The sequence below is a fragment of the Heliangelus exortis genome, chromosome 8 (genome assembly GCF_036169615.1).
Source record: "Heliangelus exortis chromosome 8, bHelExo1.hap1, whole genome shotgun sequence".
Classification (NCBI taxonomy): domain Eukaryota; kingdom Metazoa; phylum Chordata; class Aves; order Apodiformes; family Trochilidae; genus Heliangelus; species Heliangelus exortis.
Window position 1 is genome coordinate 30154938 of NC_092429.1, and position 21347 is coordinate 30176284.

General features: G+C 55.2%; 1 protein-coding gene across 1 annotated transcript in view; it reads right to left on the reverse strand.

The window, feature by feature from the left end:
- LMX1A (LIM homeobox transcription factor 1 alpha) overlaps window positions 1-17706 on the reverse strand; it is a 44489-nt gene extending 26783 nt beyond the window's left edge. The window contains exons 1-3 of the mRNA XM_071751390.1: window positions 17473-17706; window positions 17059-17174; window positions 16256-16442 (exon numbers count right to left, since the gene is read on the reverse strand). Coding sequence (XP_071607491.1) covers window positions 16256-16442; window positions 17059-17134 — 263 coding nt within the window. The 5' untranslated portion in view covers window positions 17135-17174; window positions 17473-17706. The remainder of the gene's footprint in view (window positions 1-16255; window positions 16443-17058; window positions 17175-17472) is intronic.
- Between the last annotated feature and the right edge of the window lie 3641 nt (window positions 17707-21347).

The following is a 21347-nucleotide window of genomic DNA, read 5'->3' on the forward strand; positions in this document are numbered from 1 at the left end:
GCAAGGAGGGGCTGGGGTCCCCTAGAAGCCTGTAAAAAAATTTTAGGACAGCTCAGAGAGAGAGACCTAAACATCAGGGCAGATGGTGAAAGCAAGATAGGGCAACACCCCCCTTGGTATCATGGCTAAAAGTCCTCCTGAAGCATCTCCCTAGGATGGGGGGAGCTCATCAGAGGCATGGGAGAGCTTGAGACACCCATGTTGGAGCTGCAAGGTGCCAGGGGGCTACTGAGATGGGTGCTGGGTGCCATGGGCATCCTTGAGGCAGTGCTGTCCTGGGCTGCTTCTCCAGGAACTGCTTTACAACACAGCTTCAGATGCAACAGGACCCTGGTTTGCTCCCTTTTTATTGCAGTGTGTAAAACCCACTCCCCTGTAATCTCATTTTCCAGGCTGTAAACTCACTCCTGGGTTGCTGGGATAAGGACACGTGGGGCCTGGCCTCACCACGTTATGTTTCTAATGATCTCAAGATCCTCAATGGGGAATCAGGCCTGGTTTCTGCAAACTATTATCTAATCTAATTCCCTCCATCCCATTACTTAAGGATTTACAACACACAACCTCCCCTGAAACTGTTTCTGGTAAATTCTTTGAAAGCTCTTCTGGTCCTCACATCATCATCAGAGGCAGCCACACATTAATGGCAAAGCATTTATGTGCTGGGTAACTCCCTCCCTGGCAAGGGAGCTTGTTTATGCTTCTTAAATTCAGGAAGCAATTAATAGTTGCCACAAAAGCAAACTGCTTCTCTTGGGTGAAGGCCACAGAGCCTTAGGGATGTGCCTTAGGGACTGGGATGCTTCCATCTCAGCAGACACCTCCTGAGAGCTTGGTGGTGGCAAGGTAAATCCTAATGCTGAATAGCCAGTGCTGGGTGAGCTACAGGCACACATGAAGCTGGAGAACTGTGACAAGACAGCTCAAGGTGACTTTTCCAGCTCTGCCAACACCCCAAAGTCACACATGAGACCTGAGCATCTCCCAGCTTCCCCAGACCCAGAGAGCTGGAGGTGTTCCCTATTGAAATGTAAGGGAGGACTACACAGAACTCCCTGACTCTGGGACCTGGAGCTTTAAAAAAACAAAAAACAAAAAAAAAGCTACAGATAATTGTGCAGATGAAGCAGATCTGTCCATCTGACAAGGAACCCTCTAGAAAGCATCAGCCCCTGGAGCCCAGCATCATTCACTGGACTGGGTGCAATGGGTACAAGCTGGAGCATAGGAGGCTCCACATAAACACAAGGAAAAAGTTTTTTAGGGTGAGGGAGCCCTGGCCCAGGCTGCCCAGGGAGGTTGTGGAGTCTCCTTCCCTGGAGCCACCCAAATCCCCCCTGGGTGTGTTCTGTGTGACTGCTGGAGGTGTCCCTGTCCTGGCAGGGGGTTGGACTTGATCATCTTTTGAGGTCCCTTCCAAGCCCTGACTTTCTGTGATTTCTGTCATTTGTTCCTATAAAAAATCCCAGTCTCCAGAGCTCAACATCCTCCACCCACACCAAAAACTCCAGTCCTGGAGCCCAGCATCCTCTGCTGACACCAAAATCCCTGGTCCCTGGAACACAGCATCCTCTGCTCACCCCAGAAACCCCAACCCCTAGAGCCCAGCATCCTCCCATCCCAGCACCAGAAAAGCAGAGGCAGAAGCACCCACCCCACAGTGCTCCTTCCCTCCTTCCTGGCCAGCAAAATCCACTCCCAGGCCCAGAGGGTCCCCTCACTGCCTCCCACTAAAAAGCATCGTCCGGGTGCAGAGCTCCCTGGGTTTCAGGAGAGAAGCTGCCTCTCCCTGCTGGCCCCTCACAGCCATCAGAAAACAATGATTTCCAGGCTTACCCCTCTCTGCAAGACTTCAACCAGCTGCCGACAGGCCCATGCACATCCTCTTCCTAATCCTTCACGCACCATCCCCAGACAGTCCCTGGATTTTATTATTTTCTGGCAGGAGAGAGCCCCACGTTAACCCCCGTGTGCAGCCTCCAGCCCCAGCATCTCTCAGCACTTCCCAGCTTGGGTCCAAATGAGAAACCAAATGTTCACGTTACAGAAGACCCGGCCAGGGCCAGGAGACCATTAATATTTTAAACCCCCACTAATTCCCCTTTAATGAGCAATACAAAAAGTGCCTTGTAATTACTTGGTACAGCGATGGGCCTGAAACGTATTTATTTATTGACAAAAGCCACGGGAGAACCTTACTCTGGAGATGGCCCTGTGCTCCTGTGAGGGGCTGGAAGTCAAGGGATGGAGCTGGCAGCAGCAGCACCCCTGTGCTGAGTGTTCACTGAGACAAGAACCCTGTGCTCCACACCTCTGCCAGAAAACCCCTCCCTGCACAGCAGGTGCCTCAGCTGCAGGAACAGAAGATGAAGCCCTCTTGGGGAGGTATTTCTAAGGCAGAGAGTGAGGGAATATCATCCCTGGGTACACTGGAAGGTCCTCTCCTCAGAGTGATGCTGTAAACCTCCCAGGGGATGGAGCTGCACCTGATGCCCAGGCCCTGGCTAAGGGAGAGCAGATTCCAGCTGTGGAACAAAACAACTTCCAAACGTCCAAATCCTGAGGTTTTCCCACCAGGATGGAGCAGAGCCCTGTGAGGTAGCTCAGGAGCTGCCTCCCTGGCCTCCAGCTCAGCCCTGACCTTGAACCAGGGGGTGTGTGGCTGCCACCACTGGCATCATATGATCTGTTACAAAACATGATGGGCTCTGCTTAGAGGTTACACTCTGCAGGACAAATTTAACACCCGAGAGCATTCCCAATCCCACTGGAAGAATTCCTGGCAGGGGCTCAGTAATCGCCCACTACTGTAGGTGATGGCCAAGTGCCATCCCATGGGGCTGGCTCCAGGCAGACGAGGACTTTACTTGCTCCTTACTTCTGCTGGGAGAGAGGCTTCAGCTGATGGTCAATCCCCCCCCAACAGGTGAGCTTTGGGACAGACAGCAAAGGGAAGCTGGAAAAGGTGCTGTTCTTTTCTCAGACCTTGTCTGAGAAAGGTCTTTTAAGTTAAAAAATGGCATTGGAGGGAGCCTGACTGTGTGGAGGGAGATCCATGAAGAGATCCTCGGGGAGAAAGATGTGCTGGTGGGCAACTGCAGAACAAGCAGGGGGAATGGAGGCATCCTCAAAGGATGCTCAGTCCACAGACACCAAAACCCAGGGACTTCCAGCCCAGCCATGAGGAAGGAACACACAGCACCAGGAGGACCTGTCCCTGCTGCCATCCTACCAGCTGTACACAAGCTTTTGGCTCTTGCCAGAGGTGAGCAGGTGAAGCAGAGCCCAGGAAAGATGCAGGGCAGGCAGAGGGGGAGAGCCTCTCCCAGCCCAGCAGCAAGCCAGACCCTACCTCCCCCTCCTCTTCTTCCCTTTCCTCTCCACTGGCCTCAGCTCCATGTCTGTGGCAAGAGCCAGCTCAGCCACTGCTGCTGGGGTCCCCGGGACAGCTCTGGTGATAACACAGAACCTCACAGAATGTCTTTGGTTGGCAGAGCCCTTCAGCATCACCCACCCCAACCTCTGACCAGCTGGAAGCTCACCACTAACCCATGGCCCTAAGGACCACAGGCCCTTCAAATACCTCCAGGGTTGGGGACTCCACCACTGCCCTGGGCAGACTATTCCCATGTCTGACAACCCTTTCAGAGATAAAATGTCTCCTAATATCCCACCTAAACCTCCCCTGGTGTGGCTTGCATCCATCTCCCTGGTCCTGTCACCACCCAGGAGAAGAGCCTTTCTCCCTCCCTGCTCCAACCTCCTCTGAGGTGGCTGAAGAGAGGGAGAAGGTCTCATCCCAGCCTCCTCTTCTCCAGACTCAACAACCCCAGCTGCTGCTCAGAGGATTTCTGCTCCAGGCCCTTATCACCCCTGGGTGAAAGCATCAGCTCTGAAATGCAGCAACGGGGAGAAGAGAGAGGAGCACACGTGTGCAGGCAGGAGGACTCCTGCCACCAGAACTCTCAGCTTAGCAGTGAGGTTTGCAGAGACAGAGGGTGCAGGAGGGAGGGCTGCTCTGATCTTCCCTCTGCTGTCAGAGTGGTTCCAAAGAATGTTTATCAATATGGTAATAGGTGAAATATAAATATAGATATAGATAACATAAATATAGATAACATATAAATATAAATATAAATATAAATATAAATATAAATATAAATATAAATATAAATATAAATATAAATATATGTAAGTAGATATAAATATGTGTGGTTTGCCCTCCAGCCTATGTGAAGAACCTGGCATTGTCCTGGCCATGGTGCTTAGGGAAGGAAAGGATGGGACAAGCAGGTAGGGATGCTCAGAACCAGACCAGGATGGGTGCACCTGATGCTAAGGAAGGAGCAGGCTGGGAGCACGTGTGGGAGGTGATGGAGCTGGGTCAGAGCAGAGAGAAGACGACAGAAAACGTCGTCGGGCCAGCAGCTATTTTTATCTGCAAGGACCAACACTTAATACTCTCCTATCTCCCACAAAATGTCACTTGAGCTCCAGCAGAAAGTTTACACCACTCGCAGACAAGGGCTGAAACCTGAGCACGTAATCCCTGCTCCAGTCAAGTGGGATTCACAGTGTCTGGGCAGGGGAAGACGAGGGGATAAAAAAACAAAAACCCCTTCTGCTTGAGAAACGGTGGCCGGGGCACAGGAGAGAGGGGACAGGCAGGTCCCCTCCTGGCACCCTGTCCCTCTGCAGGGTCACTCCCAGCATCTGCAGGGCACAGGGGACTGCAAAAGCCCTGGGGCTACACGTTGGCCTCTCCACAAACTCAGCCAGAATTTGGCCAGCCTAAGGGGGTCTTCAGAAGGGGGAAAGCAAGGTGTTCACCACCCTAACCCCTGGGGAGGTGGGGTGGGGTGGGCAGAGCCCCCAGGAGGGTTGTGCAGCAGGGCAGGACACCCCTCTTGGCAATCCCCCCCTCTCCACCAAGCTGCTCTAATTACTTCCAACACCATCTTCCCACCACCCCCCCTCCTCTCCCACCCCTTTCCCTCTCAGCAAAGCCCAGACCCAGACATGCCTGGGGCAGGAGGAACAGAGCCTTCCCTCACTTAATAAAGGCAGGGGAGAGCAATGCCATTATTAACAGCAGCCCACTCCCCCCTCCTTCCCGACGGTGGGAATATTGCACTGATGATCCCAGGGGAGCATCCCAGCACTGCCCCAACAGCAGATGCAATAACCTGGCCCCCCCGGGCCCCAGCTCTGCCCTTTTCTACTGCAGGGAGTCTGAACACCAGAAGGGCCCTCTCCAAAATCCCCCCTTACAGCAGAGGTGGCATTTAGTGACATGGATGGATGGATATATGGATGGGGAGAAAAAATGGGGGGGAAAAAAGCAGGGACAAGAGAGATCCAGGGTGGGACAGAACCATGGTAAAACATGCTGCAAGATGGAGATATTTAGGTTGGACATTAGGAAGAAATTCTTTAATTTGAGGGTGCTGAGCCCCTGTCCCAGGTTGCCCAGGGAAGCTGTGGCTGCCCCATCCCTGGCAGTGTCTCAGCCCAGGTTGGATGGGGCTTGGAGCACCCTGGGCTGTGGGAGGGGTCCCTGACCATGCAGGGGTTGGAACTGGATGAGCTTTAAGGTTCCTCCCAACCCAAACCAGTCTGGGATTCTATGGAGATGCCCAGTGGGGTCAGAGAATGAAGGCATCTTCTCAAGGGCTTGCACAGAAACTCAGGAGGGGAATTTTCCCCAAGATCAAAGGCCTGAGCTGGTGTGTGCCTTGGAGTTGCCCCCAAGTGGCTTTTTTCACTGCTTTTTTAAATATTCAAAAGAGTGGCCAAAGTGGTGAGGATGGAGGTGAAGGGAAGAAGAGGATGCAGGGCTGGGCCAACCCCCCCTGGGACCACCACCCCTGGCATCTGCAGCCAGGGCCTCCCAGCAGGATGCACAGCAACTCAGGGCAAGAAAATAATGGATGTTGATGGGGAAAAACCAGCTCTGCTAAACCCAGAAATCCTCTCTTACAGGAAGGAGTGGGGTAAAAACCCCAGGGAAAACACTGCAGAGGCAAAACCCACATTCCTGAGATGGCCAAGAAGTGATCACATCCATCTTCCTCCATCTCCCATCTCTAAGATCCCTTCCTGAAGCATCACTGGCCAAGAAACTTGGCTTGATTGGACATGGATAAAGCAAACACACACACACACAAAAACCTTACAGCTGAAACTTAAATGGCCTCCACAAGGATCTTGCATATTTTCAAGGACACTGAGGAAATGCACTTTTTTTCCCCCCCCATTTTTTGGACTTTAAAAAAAAATGCCTCGAGGGAAAAAGATTTTTAAAAGTACTTAGAAAACACAAAGCATAAAAAGCCTGTAATTATTTCTCTGCCAAGGGCTTGTCAGTTTGAAAATCCCCACTCTTGAACCACTAATCCTTACGGAAAAAAAATAATAATAAATACAGCTTCAGCAAGATGCATCCTCAGTTGATTTTTGCTGCATTTTGCCAACACAAAAACACAAAAGGGCAAGATGTAGGTTTGGTTTTCATTCCAGTAGCACCTTTCACCCACAACATCCCTCATGCACTTCCCTGGCTGATCGAGGGGACCTGCAAAGCATCCCAAGCTGAAGCCAGCAGCTCCTCTGCATGGGAACAGGAGGGGAAGGAAGGACCAGGGCTGATATTTGGAGGCAGAAGTGTCTGAATCAGGCAAAAATAAATCAGTTTGGGGTGGGGGTATATTTGATTTAGAAGCCAAGGATTGAGGGAATTCCTGGGATTTTTGTTATGCAGTTGGAAATAGGATTGGAGATGTTATTGGCAGGGAAACTGCACTTCCTCTGGAAGAGGGGGATTGGCTTTCCCTGCAGAGCAGGGGGGGTCTGGGCTCTCCAGTTCTGCAGCCAGGCTCACCACTTCCCATCACCCTTTCTGGGTAAGGATGGGCAGTGCCTCAGTGCCTTGGAACTCGCTTGGCCGTGGAGAAACAGACCCCATAAACCCAGCTCCATCCCTATCCCAGCATCAAAGCACTGGCTGTGTTCCTCCCACCCTCACAGCAGCCACGAGGGAGAAAGGTGAAGGACTGGGAGAGGGCAGGAGCTGGGCCAGGGGTTGGTTGTTCCCTTTGCAGACCCTCACCACCCAACTCCAAATGGGATCCAGGGGACACAGGCTCCAGAGCCACCTCCCCAGCCCCACACCAGCTGACCTCAGCTCCTTGTCTCAGCCCCCAAGGAAAGGTGCCAAGGTGTCTCTGGTGCCGGGGAGGTCACTCCTTCAGAGACCTTGCCAAAAGCCCAGAGTCTGGCTCCTGCTGGGACAAACTGGAGACTGCCAGGGCAGGCTCACCAGCAACTTCCCCAGCCCAGAGCATCTCCAGTGAGCACTGAGAAGTGTGTTCCACCAGCCAGAGCCACCCACTGCTCATGGTTAGAGCAGAGGACATCCAGCACCCATCACATCTTGCACAGCAGGAGCCAGAAAAGCTCACCCCTGCCAGAGGCAGCTTTCCCCCTGTCAAGGATAAACACCCCACTTGGGCATAGTTTCCCCATGCCTGGCCCTTCACCCCTCTCTGATGTCTTCTCTCATTACTTTCTCCTGATCCATCTCCATAGCAGAACCTCCCATCAATGTGGGGTTTAAATGTCCTCAAGGCAATGCATGCAGGAAGCCTCCTCCTTTCTGGTTAACCCTCCTTCCTAGGGCCAGAGCTGAAGCACACTCAGACTCAAGAGCCCACCCTACAAGTCTTTAAGCTTCATTAAACTTTCAAGGCAGTCTGCTGAGGATGCTCTTCCAGCCTGTCAGAGTTACGGATGCAGAAGGAAGGAGCAACATTCACCTGAGCACTGAGCAGATTCAGACACTTAATGGCTTTGCTCAACAAGCTCCCACACCCACAGCACTGTTTAAAAAGCTCCGGTTGATACCACTCCAGTGCTCTGCCTGGCAGCAGAGATGCTGAGATCTACATAATTCAGTATTTCAGTTTTTTCCTTGCCAACCCCCTTGGCCTCCCACTGGGCACAGGGGAGGCTCAGGACACAGGAGCCTGAGCCACCCCACGGCACTGGGGACTGCAGGTGCCTGAGCCAAGGGGATGGTTGGGTTCACCAACGTGGTTCAGGTGAGCAAGGTGTGCTCACCTCTCCCTGCAGCCAAGCATCTCCCATCAGGAAATTCCCACCTTGGCTTGGCTGAACCCTGAGCTCCAGGGGAGCCTCTTTCTGCCCTGCAGCCCCTGCACAGCCTCCAGGAGGCTCTGAGCATCCTGATCCCCTTGAGGATGCCCCTGCTTCCTGCAGGGGGGTTGGACAACGTGACCTTTAGAGCTCCCTCCCAACCCAGATTACTCCATGATTCTGTGATTCCAGGATTTTGCACGGTGGCAGCAGGGGTGGAGGACAATGGGCCGGGGAGTGACGGTGGCGTGAAAAGGGATTTGTTCCGCTGGCAAGGACAGAAAGCTCTCCCTAAGAGCTGTGTGAGGAAACCAAGCTCAGGAGGGAAGGAGAGGGGTAAGGAGTGGCCAGAGACAAGGTGCAGATGATGGGGACAAGGGGACAGCCCTGATGGGGTCACAAAATAGCAGCACCAGCTGAAGAAGTCTCCCCTGGCAGGCTCTGCCCTTCCAGGGATTCACCTTGGCACAGGGAAAACCTTGTGGGATCAGGGACCCTTAGCTGAGGGGAAGCATCACTGCCTGCCAGGGCTCAACAACCCCTGGGAGAAGCTGGGACCTCTGCAGCACAAACTCTTGGTCTCCTCTGGTTAAAGATGGCCCAAGGTGGAAAGCACAAAGGCAGCTGTGGCATCACAAGCAGGGAAATCTGGAGAAAGAGTGAAAATTCAGTCCCAGCCTTTTAAACTCCCCCAGCAAGATGCTCAAAGCATTTCCAATGATGAATGAAGACATTTTAACTTTATTTGTATTTTCAACTGCATTTCCTTGGGTAAAGGAGCCAAATCTCCACTCTTTTTCCTGCACACAACTGTGACCCACCGGAGCCAAAATCAGGTGAAGGAGACCTGGACCCAGCCCCAGCATCCTATCCATGGGTGTGGGAATTGCCAAGCCACTACTGAAAGCAGGCAGGTGCATGTAAGCACACGGTGCAAAACGAGAGTAAAAATTGTTTGCATAGAAAACAACATGATTTCAGCCCTGCCTTAAGAAACACACACGCTACTCTCCTGAAAAATCCAACCTTCCAGGGAGAAAAACAGTTTTCAGACAGAGAGCCTAGAACATGTGGAGCACCTGAAGGGTCCCTGACAAGCTGAAGAAATTGTTTTCTCATTAATAACATCCCAACAAAAAAGGGAAGGCAGAGCTCAGAGAGCTCTGATGGAAAAAAAGCCTCAAATAAACAGAGAGGGATGCCACCAGCCCAGCACTGGGCTCTGCTGCACTCAGCTTTCCCCCACGCCTTTTGCAAAAGCTTTGGGATCTCTCTGTCTGTCAATATTTGGGGTGGGAAGCCAGGGATTACAGAACTCCTCTCCTGGGCAACCAAGGTTTGATGGTCTTAAAAAAGCAACCCTCAAACCAAACCTCAAACAGAGCTTCAGCAAGATGCCTGCTGGTTTCTCAGAGAGGCACAACACAGCCCAGGTGCACCCACTGCCCCTGGGGACCAACAGCCCCAGGAGAAGATGCCCAGGGACCCTCTGGCTTCCCCCTGCCCAGGCTGCCTTCCTGCCAGGTCAGAACTTCTGAGGAACAGCCCTGAAGTCACAGCCTCAGGGTCACTGCGGACAGAAGCTTTCACACCCATCCCTGCAGTGCTTGATGTGTCAGGGAATGTCAGTGCCCCCAACCTCTCCTTCTGAAACCTCTGACAAATACACAGAAATTCAAAATTCCTCATGGAAACACATTTATGGGGAAAAAAAATAAATTTGGGTCAGCCCCAGTATTTTACCCTAATAAAATCCAAATATTTTTTCCCTGCATCAAAGCTATTCTTCACTTGTATTACAGAGGAGATGTGTTATTAAACTGCCCTGTGCCAGTACCAGGCTTCCCACACCTCATTTGCATCCACACAGGACACAAGATGGAGATGAAACAGAGCACAAAGGGAAGAAAAAGAGCACAAAACACAGCATCTTGAGAAGAAAAAAACCTAGGGCACCTCTCTTGCTTCCACCTCTCTTCCCTGTGCCCGCAGCCTCTTCTTCCTCAGCCATCCTCCAGAGCTGGGGTGTGATGAGCACCCCCCTTGGCTGCACACTGGGGGGTTCACCAGAACTGGGAACCATGAATCTGGAATCCAAACCTGATCCAAACCACTGGGTTGTCCCACTCCTCAGCCAGAAGCAGGACTTGCACCCTTGTGAGCAGAAGGGGAGACCAACCCACACCTCCACGTCCCCTTCTGCCCCTCCGAGGCAGAGGGTGCTTTGGGGTCCCCTCAGCTGCATCCTGGGGTGAGAGTGCAGGATCAGAGAGAGAAACCACTGCAGTTTTGGGTATGTTGAGGCCATCCCACTGTCACCAGGAGGGATGAGGGCAGCCAGTGGAGCTCAGCCTTTCTGGATGCAGGCAAATTCTGCCCAAATCCTCTGGCCAGCCTTCCCCAGAGCTGACACCTGAGGCCATGACCTTCTCCAAAACCAGGTCCAGACCCTGCCTGAAAGCTCCCTGAGGAAAGACTGAGCAAGAAATCAAATTCTGGGCTCTATGAAATCCACAACGCAGCAAATCCCTTCCCGTGCCTGGTGGCTGCAAGCAGGTGAAGAACTGGTGAGGCGAGGGCTGGCAAGGCAGGGCAGGAGAGGACCCCAGCTGTCTCTCCAGCTGGTGAAGACAAAATTCTCATCAAACTGAAACAAACCCTCCTTTCTTCCCCCAAGCCAACTTCCTGTTGGTGCCTTCATTGGGATTGCAAAGATCTGAAGCAGTTCCCTCAGCTCCAAGTGTCCCATCTGGGGCTGATCAGGGAGCACCACGCTATGGGGGTTAGGTAGAAAGAAAAAAGGGGAGGAAAAAACCCATTGCAGATCCAAAACAAGATGGCAGAAACCACAGAGGGTTCTGAGGGTGCTCAGGTCCCAGCATGCAGGGAGTGGAGGAGAAAGGGTGACCCTAAAGCCACCCCTGGCCTCACAACAGAGGGTGGCTCCGTGACGAGTATTTTTGGCCACCCTGCTCCCAGACACTGCTCCCTTTTCAGGCACATCTAGGAAACATCAATTGTAAGACACAAATGTAATTAAGGGCAGGGGGAAGGGGCAAGCCAAACCTCTTCTCTACTCTACTTCTTGGAGCCCTCCAAGCTGGAGGACAGGGGTGGCAGACAAGGGGTATTTTGCTCTCCTGGTGTTCCCAGCACAGATCCCGGAGCAGCCTCTGTAACATCCCTCCCATTGCTGCATCCCACTGCTCCCCCCAGCCCTGGCACTAAAAGGCTCCTTAAAAAAAAACAAAAACAAAGGATGGGTCCTGGTCCCAGCCTGGTCCCTCCACCACATCCCTGGTGGGGATGAGGCCAGGTTCAGCTGCTCCAGAGCCTCACACACCCCAGTGGTCTGCACAGAGTCAGCACATTTCCTCCAGGAGCTGTGGGAACGGAGGTGAGGACAGAGAGGGGTTTACTACAGGAGACAAGGTGGGGATAGAGAGCAGGCAAGAAGGATAGGAAGGGCTAGAAAAAAAGATAGAGGGATGGGAAGTAGAGAGCAGAAAGCAGGACATCATGCTGCTGAGCTGCCACATGCTCTGCTACCCCAAAGCCAGCCTGAGCATCCCTCAGTCCTGGGCCAACTAGAGAAACACAATTTAGCACCATCACCTCCATAGGATCCCCTAGAAGAAGGTACAGGAACCTCTGGAGTGTGTATCACACCACAGCTGGGCTGACCCAGGGGTCTCTGGAGACACTGTTCTCTCTCATCAGCCACACGAGGAGCAAAATCCCATTTCTCTCAGATGAAGGAGGCAAAGGACTGCATATCACCAGCACCAGCACCCCAGACCAGAGGAAGCCTCCAGCCAGAGGGCCCTGGGCTGCCCTAACACGTTCAGCATTGGGATCACCCTATTCATTCATTCAATCCACTTGGAATTACTCCTTCCACAACCTTTCCAGGCCGGGGAAGCAGTGCCACGGCTTGCAGCTCGTTGTGGAACTACATTCATCACCCACATTAAGCAAGACAAACAACCACCACGCTTCAAACCCCTTCCTCCTCTCTCCTCTGCGGTGGCAGCTGAGCCTCTGGCAGGTGAGCAGAGGCTGCACTGCCCCAGGTCAGTGGGGATCCCACCTTCCCCCTGGGCAGAGCCAGCCGGGACCATGCTGCAGGGGATTCAGGCCCATCCCCTTCCCAACGATGCCAAGTGGGATTTTCAAACCTCTCCTGGTTTAAAACCTGCCCTACACCGCTGGCTTTCCTCACACACATTTTCTTTTGTGAGCGTTCAGAAGTCGCAAGGGTTTCATTTTGCCTTGGCAGCCAGGTGCACCTCCTCCTTTTGATTCACGGAGGAGGAGGCACCCACCCAAACCCGGCGACTCCAGAAGCAGGGGATTCGGGGGGAGCCGAGCAGGGGGGAGCCTTGCAGTGACAGCACAGGAGCTGGCAAGGGCACAGAGCCATCAAGGCGTGCAGAGACAGTGTCAGCATCACACAACTGCCTCCCTCCCTCCCTCGGCCGGGGAGCCCCGCACGGCGGCGGCTCAGGGGCTGCGGCCGCCCCTCCGCTGCCGGCGCCCACATGCCAGCCCTGCTCCGAGATGTGCTGGCCATCTGCTCCTGCCAGCCGGGGCTGGGGCCGGGGCCGGGGCTCTGTGCTGGGGCTGGGGATGTGCCAAGCTGTCCCCGCCGTCACCACGCTCCCCAGCTGCACCCCCCGGCACCCCCGCACCGCTGCCGGCTCTCCCGGCCCCCACGGGGTGCCTGCATCACCCAACACTGTGACGGGAACGGCACCCACAGCTCCCTGTGGCTCTGCTCGGCCCATGCAAACACACCTCAAAACTCCTGTGGGCGAGCAGGGCTCAGCCGTTCCCACCCTGCCGTGGATCCTGAGCCCCCCAGGGCAGCTCCTTTCACAGCGCTTCCCGTTCCTTCCAGCACCCCTCCTCATTTTGACATCGTCCCCCCTGCCAAATCTACCCTGGCAAAAGCTCATCCCCCCGGCCCCACAGCTGGGGCACGTCCCCAGGGCCATTCTGCAGTCGGGGAGCCGGCCAGGGCGAAGCCTGAACCTTGTCATACTTGAGACTTGTCAGGTTTGGACAAGTGCCGGGGGCTGCCGCGGGATCCGGGATGTTCTGTAACAAACGTCCTCTGCCCCAAATAGATCCCGTCCCAGGGGTGTGGGCTTCAGTGGTCTCTCCCCAGGAGCCCTCTCCAACGAGGCCAGGGAAAGCGGTCCAAAAATGACCCCAGGCCTCCCAAGCCCCAGGCTGACAGCACTGCCCAAACCATCTGCAGGTCCTGAGCCGTGGCCCTGGGCACTCCAAACTGATGCCGAGACCCATCCCGGCATCCCTGGGCTTTAATCTGCCCCTCTCCAGGTCCTCTCCCAAGGCCTTCCTCTTTATGAAAGACAAAGAAATGTAAAACATCTGTTTTAATAAATGATCCCTCGATTTCTTTAGTCCAGCAAAGTCAGACTTTGCTTGCTTAAAACTGCCCCTAACACTTTCCACGGGTGTATTTATAACTGAAGGCATAACTCTGCTGCCATTAACCCTCTGCAGCCTTGCTGTAAACACAGCTCAAAGAAAGGAGGATACGTGTCAGAAAACACTGCACCTACTCATCTTTGGTAAAACGTCCCGACAGTCCCCCTCTGGAAGAGAAATCCCATCTTTCAGTTAAAAAAAAACCCAAACAAAAACCAAACACCATCACCACCACGCTGGTGGGGAGGACCCCAGAGCCCAGTTCCGTGGGTGCCATGGGAAGGATGGGAGCTGAGAGCTCCAGAGAGCTGTGCAAGGAGTGTCAGTCACCCCAGATAATTAACCAGCTCTCAGCTCAAGATAATTAGCTCAGGGTGAGAGCAGCAGCCTTTCCTTCTCCTCTGCGTTTCGCACTGAAAACCCCACGATCGGCGCTGGCACAGGGGTGGAGGGCAGCACGGTGCTCCTGCACCTGGGACTGGGGAAAACACTCAGCCCGAAGACAGGACAAACAATTTGGGGAAAAAAAGAGGTGTTTTTGTTAAATACAGGCTCTTATGTAAAGCTCTGCAGAGCCCAATGGAAAGAGCTCTTTTGGGCTCCTTGCTGTCTCCAGGTAAGGAGTCGCAGCCCCGGCACAGCGCTTACCCTGACACGGGGACGGAGGGATCAGCGACACAGCCCTGCAGCCCCGCACCAAAATAATAAAAAAAATTAAAATAAAACTCAAAGGGCTAGCATGAGAGAACGGGGCAGATGGGAAGAGGCCAGCAGCAGCTCTGGGCTAAAACCATCACACTTTGGAGAAACCGCCCGCCGCGGAGCTACTCAGCTCAAGCACAATCACCGACCCAAACGCAGCCGGGAAATAACCAGGACAAACCATGCCAGCCCTGGAGCCTAGGAAACGTTTGTGACTCTTCTTTTTTTTTTCCACAATCATCCTTGTCTATCCTGACATCGAGATGTGCACAGCAAGAAGCCAACTGCAGCACCAATTTCTTGCAGGGCCAAGAGCTACAGGAGGAGGGTTTCGGGTCGGAGCCGACTTCCAGCGCTGCGGAGCCGCAGTCGGACACACGGAGATTAAAACCCACTACGAGCTGGGAAAGGCATTTCTGCAGCAATAACCACCCCAGCTCCCCTCTTTATGCTCCCGGCAGAGGCACTGATCACGCAGAAAGTGAGAATTAAATTGTGTCGGAAATCTAGGTGAACCGGTAGCCAAATTTCTACAATCTGGTAGCCGAATTTCTACGGACCGGTAGCCAAATTTCTAGGGATGCAGAAGAAGCACATAAAATCTCAACAAATTTCTGCCCAAAATAAAAAATAAAAAATAAATAATAATAATAATAATAATAATAATAATAATAATAATAATAATAAAAACTTCAGGCAGCTCTCCCCGTTCCCCTCTCGCGGCAGCTAATTCTTCCGTTCTTTCGTAAACATTTGAAAACAAGGTCACGCGCACAAATTCTGCTTTCAATTTGCCTTGTATCCATAGTGATTAAACTCAGACCCACAATACAGGACTTAAAGAAAAAAAAAACAAAAAAACCAAAAAAAAAACTTTTAAAAGGCCTGGAGCGGGGCTATAGCCCCCGGCACACTCACCGACCCACGGCAGGCCAGGGACGAGAGCTCCGCCGACAACTGTTTTCTCACAAAACAACGATGTGGGAATTAAATCGCGGGGCTCCAGCAGCTCTGCTATCGCCATAGCAAGGGATCCATCTCCCCCCCATCTACACCCTGCTCCAGAAACATCTACACCCTGCTCCAGAAACAACCAGCCCAGAGGCAACACAATTTTAACAGCTCTGAACTGACCAGGGAGCGGGGTCCGGCGGGGATGATGAGAGTAGGATGAGGAGGGGAAAATGAAAGCAGCTGCAGGAGAGGAAAGACTCAACAGTCTTCTCCCCATTCCTCAATGGGAATGTTTTTTAGCTAAAAAAAGAAGGAAAGATAATTTTCTCATCATCTTTCACCCCCCTCCTGACCCAGCCCCACATTTGTCAAAGGAGAAGCATCGGGGCTGGAAGCTTAAACCACCTACATCCAATTCCCTGCTCCACCACAGCCCCAGACAAGGGCAAAGCTTCTGGCATGTGACAGCAAATATTCCAAATTCAGTGGGGCCTTTCCTGCTACCCGCTGAGTGCCTCAGTTTCCCCACCTGACCAGAGGGAGCCACAGCATTGCCCTGCACGAGGGGATATTAGGAAAACAGCCCCATCCAGGACTAGGCCAGGGAGGATATAACATTCCTCCTGCGTACGCTCAGGAGGAAAATAAATCCAGCAAAGACAGGGACGCACTTGTACCCATCCCTCTGCAGCCCCAGGGTTTCCGAGGTCTCACAGGCTCCCGACAAAAGGCTCCTAAATTCCCGAGGTGGCATCGGAGAGCGACCAAACTCCCCCCTAAAGGGGAGACCCGGTGGTGCCAGGAGCTGCAGGGGAGAAGCCCGCCCGGGCAGGCAGCCGGGGGAAGCTCGGGACAGAGGGGCTGGGGAAGCAGGGAGCTGCGGGGACACACCGAGCCCCCCGTGCTCTCGGCGGGGTGCCGGCACCCTGCGGGCGGTGGGAGCAGAGAGGGGCGAGGAGGGGGAGCTCTCCGGGGGGGGGACACTCACTTCTCATAGTCCAGCTTGCAGTAGAGCTTCTTGTCGCGATAGAAGCAGGTGGTCTGCAGGGGCTCCTTGCAGGACGCGCACTGGACGCACTGCTCATGCCACAGGCTGTCGTTGAGGCGCAGCAGGAACCGGTCCGAAATGACCCGCTGGCACCCTTCGCACACGGACTTGGGGGTCGCGGCTCTGCCTGCGGGGGAAGGACCCGGGGACAAGGCTGGGTGGCGGGAGAGAGGAACGGGCAGATGACGGGGCGAGGGACGGACAGAGGATCCCGCTGCTCTCCTTTCCCCGGGCAGGATGGGGGATTGGGGCCGGGGGGGAGGTCAGGGAGTGTGCGGGGTGCTACCCCGGGGCCCGGGAGGGACCCGTGCTTTAGGGGAGCTCTGTGGGGGGGACACCGCCCCCAATTTCGTTCCTCTCGGAAAGGCGGCGGCAAAGCCGCAGCTCGAAGAGAGATCGTTTAAAACCGATACGAAAACGAAGAAAAATAAAAATAAATTAAATATTTATCGTTCGATACAAAGGAAGGGCCTTCGTTGCACTAGAGCGGGGGGCACACACGATTTAATGCAACCGCGGAACGAAACGGGAGCGGGGAAGGCGGGCGCCGGGAGCTTTCCCCGGGCGAAGGGAGAGGCGCGGCGCCGGGCAGGAACGAGCCGAGGGGGAAAGCTGCCCCCGGGCCCCCCATCACCTCCCCCGTGCCACCTACGACCTCCCTCGTGCCCATCGCCAGGGGCCCACCCGGCTGTGCCCCACCCTGGAGGGTGCTCGGGAGGGCGAGCAGGGTTCCGCCGACTTACCCAGCAGGGAGGAGAAAGGGGCCGCGGGGTCCAGGGCGCTCTGCAAACTCTCCTCCATCTTCAGCCCGTCCAGCATGTTGGGGAGCCGGGCCGGGCGAGGGGGCCGCGCCACCCGCCTGCCAACACAGCCCGGACACGCCGCGCTCAGCCCCGGCCTCACCGCCCCCGGCTGGGACTTCCCCGCCCCGGCTGCCCACCCGCTCCCGGGTGCCCCGCTCCCCGTCTCCCTGCCACCGAGGGGAAGGAAAAACCCCCGGACACCCCATTCCGGCTTCGCAGCCGCTGCTCCAGGCGGGCTCGCAGCGTCCCACCGGCTCCGACGTAGCGGGGGGGGGCCTCCCCTTGCCCCCCCGCAAGGCAACGGGACGGGACGGGAGGATGCGGGGCTGCCGTCGGCGGGGCTCAGCCGCTTACCTGGGGTGGCCCCGGCGGTGCTTGCCTGCGGGGAATCGGCGGGAGAGGAGTCCGCAGCCACGGTTCCGGGGGGGTCCTGGGGGGGCTCCTGCCTCCTCGCCGCCGAGGCTGCCCGGGTTGGAGAGAGAGCCGCGGCGCCCTGGACGGCTCCGGAGAGGAGAGGAGCGCACCAACCTGCGGGGAAGCGCCCGTCCGACTGCTGCCAAGGCACATTTCCTGGAGCTGATACCTCCCTGCCCGACCCCCACCCCCTGCCCTCCCCTCTCCACCCCACTCGAAATAAGTTTCCTCCCCGCTCTCCTGCTGCAGGCACCGGCCCTGCCACGCCTCGAGGGGCCGGCGGCTCTGCCCGGCTCCGGGGGGCACGGCCAGGCCACCCCGCAGGGCGCCGGGGCAGCCCTGCCTCCGCTCTGCTCCCTGCCTGGGCTTTTTTCTTTTCGTAGAAAGCAAGCCAAAAAGAAGGAAAAGAAAAAAATTAGGAAAAAAAAAAAAATAAGGGGGAGGGTGGTGCCCCACCACCGCGGCTCTGCCGACAGTGAAACCGGCTGGAAATCAACTTCCCCTTCCAGAAGAAGCCCAGGCCGGGACGTTTTTGGGAAAACGAGTCCCCGGCCCATGGGTGCGGCCCTCGGGGCGCGATGCGGTTCCCTGCGCTGCCCATCGCGCCTCGCACCCGCCGCTCCGCGCTGCTTAAGAAAAAAAGTGCTGTGAAGAGGGGGAAAACAAAAACAAAAACCAAAAAAAAGCACCAAAACCACAAAGCCGGAGACCTCTCCCGGAGGGCTCGTCGCCGGTGATCGCTGGCGCCGGGCAGGACCCGGTCCGCTACGGGCGCCGGTCCCGCGGAGCCGCGGGGGGAGTCGGCCCCGGGGAACCGCAGCTCCGGCTCCGCCAAACCGCATCGGTTTCGGGTACGGGAAACCCGCGAAGGAAAGATCCCCCCCGGCCGGGAAAGCCGAAACTTAGAGCCTTCCCGCAGCCCCGGCGATTTCCCGTCCCGCCCGGGTCTCTCCTTCCCTCCTGCCCGAAGGCGAGGTGGGAGTTCGGTATTTTCCGGGCAGTTTCACGGGCCCCGCAGGTCCGGAACCATCCGCAGCGGGGCCGCGGCCGCGTACCTGAGGCTGCCTGAGCAGCCTGGGCAGCGGGGCCGTGATTTCCCCCGGCAGGGATGGAGGGCTGGATCCCCCCTCTCCAGAAAGGGCTGTGGAGCTGCGAGGGGCTGCTGGAGGATGGGGAGGTTTTCTGGGGCCTCACCTCTCGTGTTTACCGGTGACCTTGGCACCAGGGGCAGGAGTGCTCCCAGCCTCTCCATGGGGCATCCTCGTCACCAAGTGTTCCCCACGCCCAGATGACGTGAGTGATACAGGGACCAAGGTCGTGTCCTTTGGGAGCTCATCGGGAAGAGGTTAGATCCTCACCACAGGTTAGATCATCACCCTGCCAAAATCCCCCAGGAGAAGGAAACAGGGTCCTGGAACAGCCCTGCTGTGTCCCAGTGGACCTAAACTGGGAGCCTAGGCACAAAAGATTTGGTAGCATCAGGCAGGTCAGTGTGATGCAGCTCTCATCCCTCAGGTCCAGGAAGGCTGAGCCATAGCTGCAGCAGGGAGGCCCTGGACTCAGGTGTCTTTGTCTCTCCTGAAGGTCCCCAAGCCTTGGCTCTGGCCAAGTTTCTGAGTAGCCAGATCCATCAGAGCCACAGTGCCAAGCCCAGCAAGGACTGCAGCGTGACCAGAGGCTCTGAGCACCCTACACTGCTTTTCCTCCCTCTGCAAACCAGCACAGCCACCCCAGCCCAGCTGCAGGGCCGCGCAGATTTTCCTCACCCAGGCAGAGGTCAGCTCCATGGGGTGGGAATGCCATCCTTCAGCATTCCTACAAACTGGATCCTTGTCCAGGGCACTTTGCTCACACACACACACTGACTGCCCGCTTGATTTTGTCTGATTAGAGATGCAGGAACAGCTGGGAAGGAAGCCATTTCCCCTTAGATATTGTCACCCCATGTAGCACACACTCTCCAAATCCCTCCTCACCAATGGCATTTGCAGAGTCCCCTGACAATTTCACCTTTTCCTCTCCCAAAATGCACCTTCACCAGCACCACAAAACACCTGGGGGGAGTAATTCAGCTCCCTCATTGCACCCTCCCATGGCCCAGGTTTCCATGATTAGCTCATCAGGGTCAAATTAGATGCAGCTGAAGAGAATTAAACCAGAAGAGAAGCAGGATGAGACTTTCTTCTTTAAGTTGTAGGGTCTGCTGGCAGCCAGATCTTACAAAAAGTGAGTGATCTGGGGACAACACCATTAAAGAGAAGCTGCCTACCAAATTAACAAGCCTGTGGGGTTTGAAGAATACATCTTCCCCAACAGTCTCCCCACTGAGGTTGCCAAGCTCTCATATTTTGTGCTGAGGAGCCCTGGTGGACCAGCAGGTCCCAGGCTCTCCCTGCTGGAAGGAGGTGAGGAGCAGGAGCACTCAGTTCCAAGGGTCAGGTACCACAGTAGCAAGACAGATCCTTCCTCCATCCAACATCACCTCAACTCTCCCCAACAAAGCAGATGCAGACCCCCACGAGAGCAGGATAGGGCCAGGCACAGGAGCAGGCACAGGAGACCAAAGAAGATGATGAGGAGAATGATTTGTGCTCCCTAAACACACTCCAGCCACTTCCCTTGGGACAGGAGGCCCTGGGCATCACGATGCTTGCTGCCATCATCAGGGTGCCCTCAGTGCCTGAAGTCAGCTTGACTCAGTAGACAAAAGCACTGCCCACCACCCAGGGACAGCCCTTCAGACCACCTTCTCCTTCCTGCCACCCCCACAGCCCTTTTAGAGACCCAGCTGGACAGAGATGGAAACCAGAAACCAGCCCATGGCCACAGTGCTGTACAAAATCCCTGGAGTGAAAAAATTCTCTCCCTTTACCACTGAAACAGGGCTGGGGCATCTCTCCTATGAAGACAAGCTGGGAGAGCTCTGCAGCCTGGAGAAGGCTCTGGGGAGACCTTAGAACAACTTGTAATTACCTGATGGGGCTACAGGAAAAGTGGGGAGGGACTTTTTACAAGAGGATGTAGAAATAGGATGAGCCAAAATGGTTTCAAACTGAAAGAGGTGAGATTTAGCTTAGACATTCAGAAGAAATTCTTTAATTTGAGGGTGGTGAGACCCTGGCACAGGTTGCCCAAGGAAGCTGTGGCTGTCCTTGCCCTGGAAGTGTTCAAGGCCAGGTTAGATGGGGCCTTGAGCACCCTGGTCTGTGGGAGGTGTCCCTGCCCATGCAGGGGGTTGGAACTGGATGAGCTTTAGGGTCCCTTCCAACCCAAACCCTCCTATGATTCTATAAACAAAAATAAAAGCCCCCAAACCAAGCCTGCTTCAGACAGAGCTAATTGCACAGAGGATATGGGGAGAGAGATGGGAGAGGTATGGGGTGGCAGCCACAGGCCTTATGTAGGTATTGGTTGGTCCCTTGTCCACTAATGGTGACAGACACCTGAGGATTTATCAGGGCTTCAGTGTCTTTGTACCCTGCTTTTCACTGCAAAGTTCCTCACCCTGAAATAAAAGCCACCAGTCCCTGCAGGAGGATGCACACTGCTTCCCACCACCAGCAGCTGCTCTGGGGGGATCCATGTGGCCCCTAACCAGTGTCATTCCTCCTCTTCCCCATTCCCCCTGGTGCCCCAGGAGGTACCAGCCCAGCCCAGCCTCCCCAGCTTCTCCCCTGGGCCTTGGATGGGACAGCACAGAGCTGGGGGGGATGGAGAGAGGATGAGGAGAGAAACCAGGCAGCAAAGAGAGCATCTCCAGGGAGCTGAGGTGTGATGGTGAGGGCAGGCCAGAGCCCAGCCAAGGGGTCCTTCGG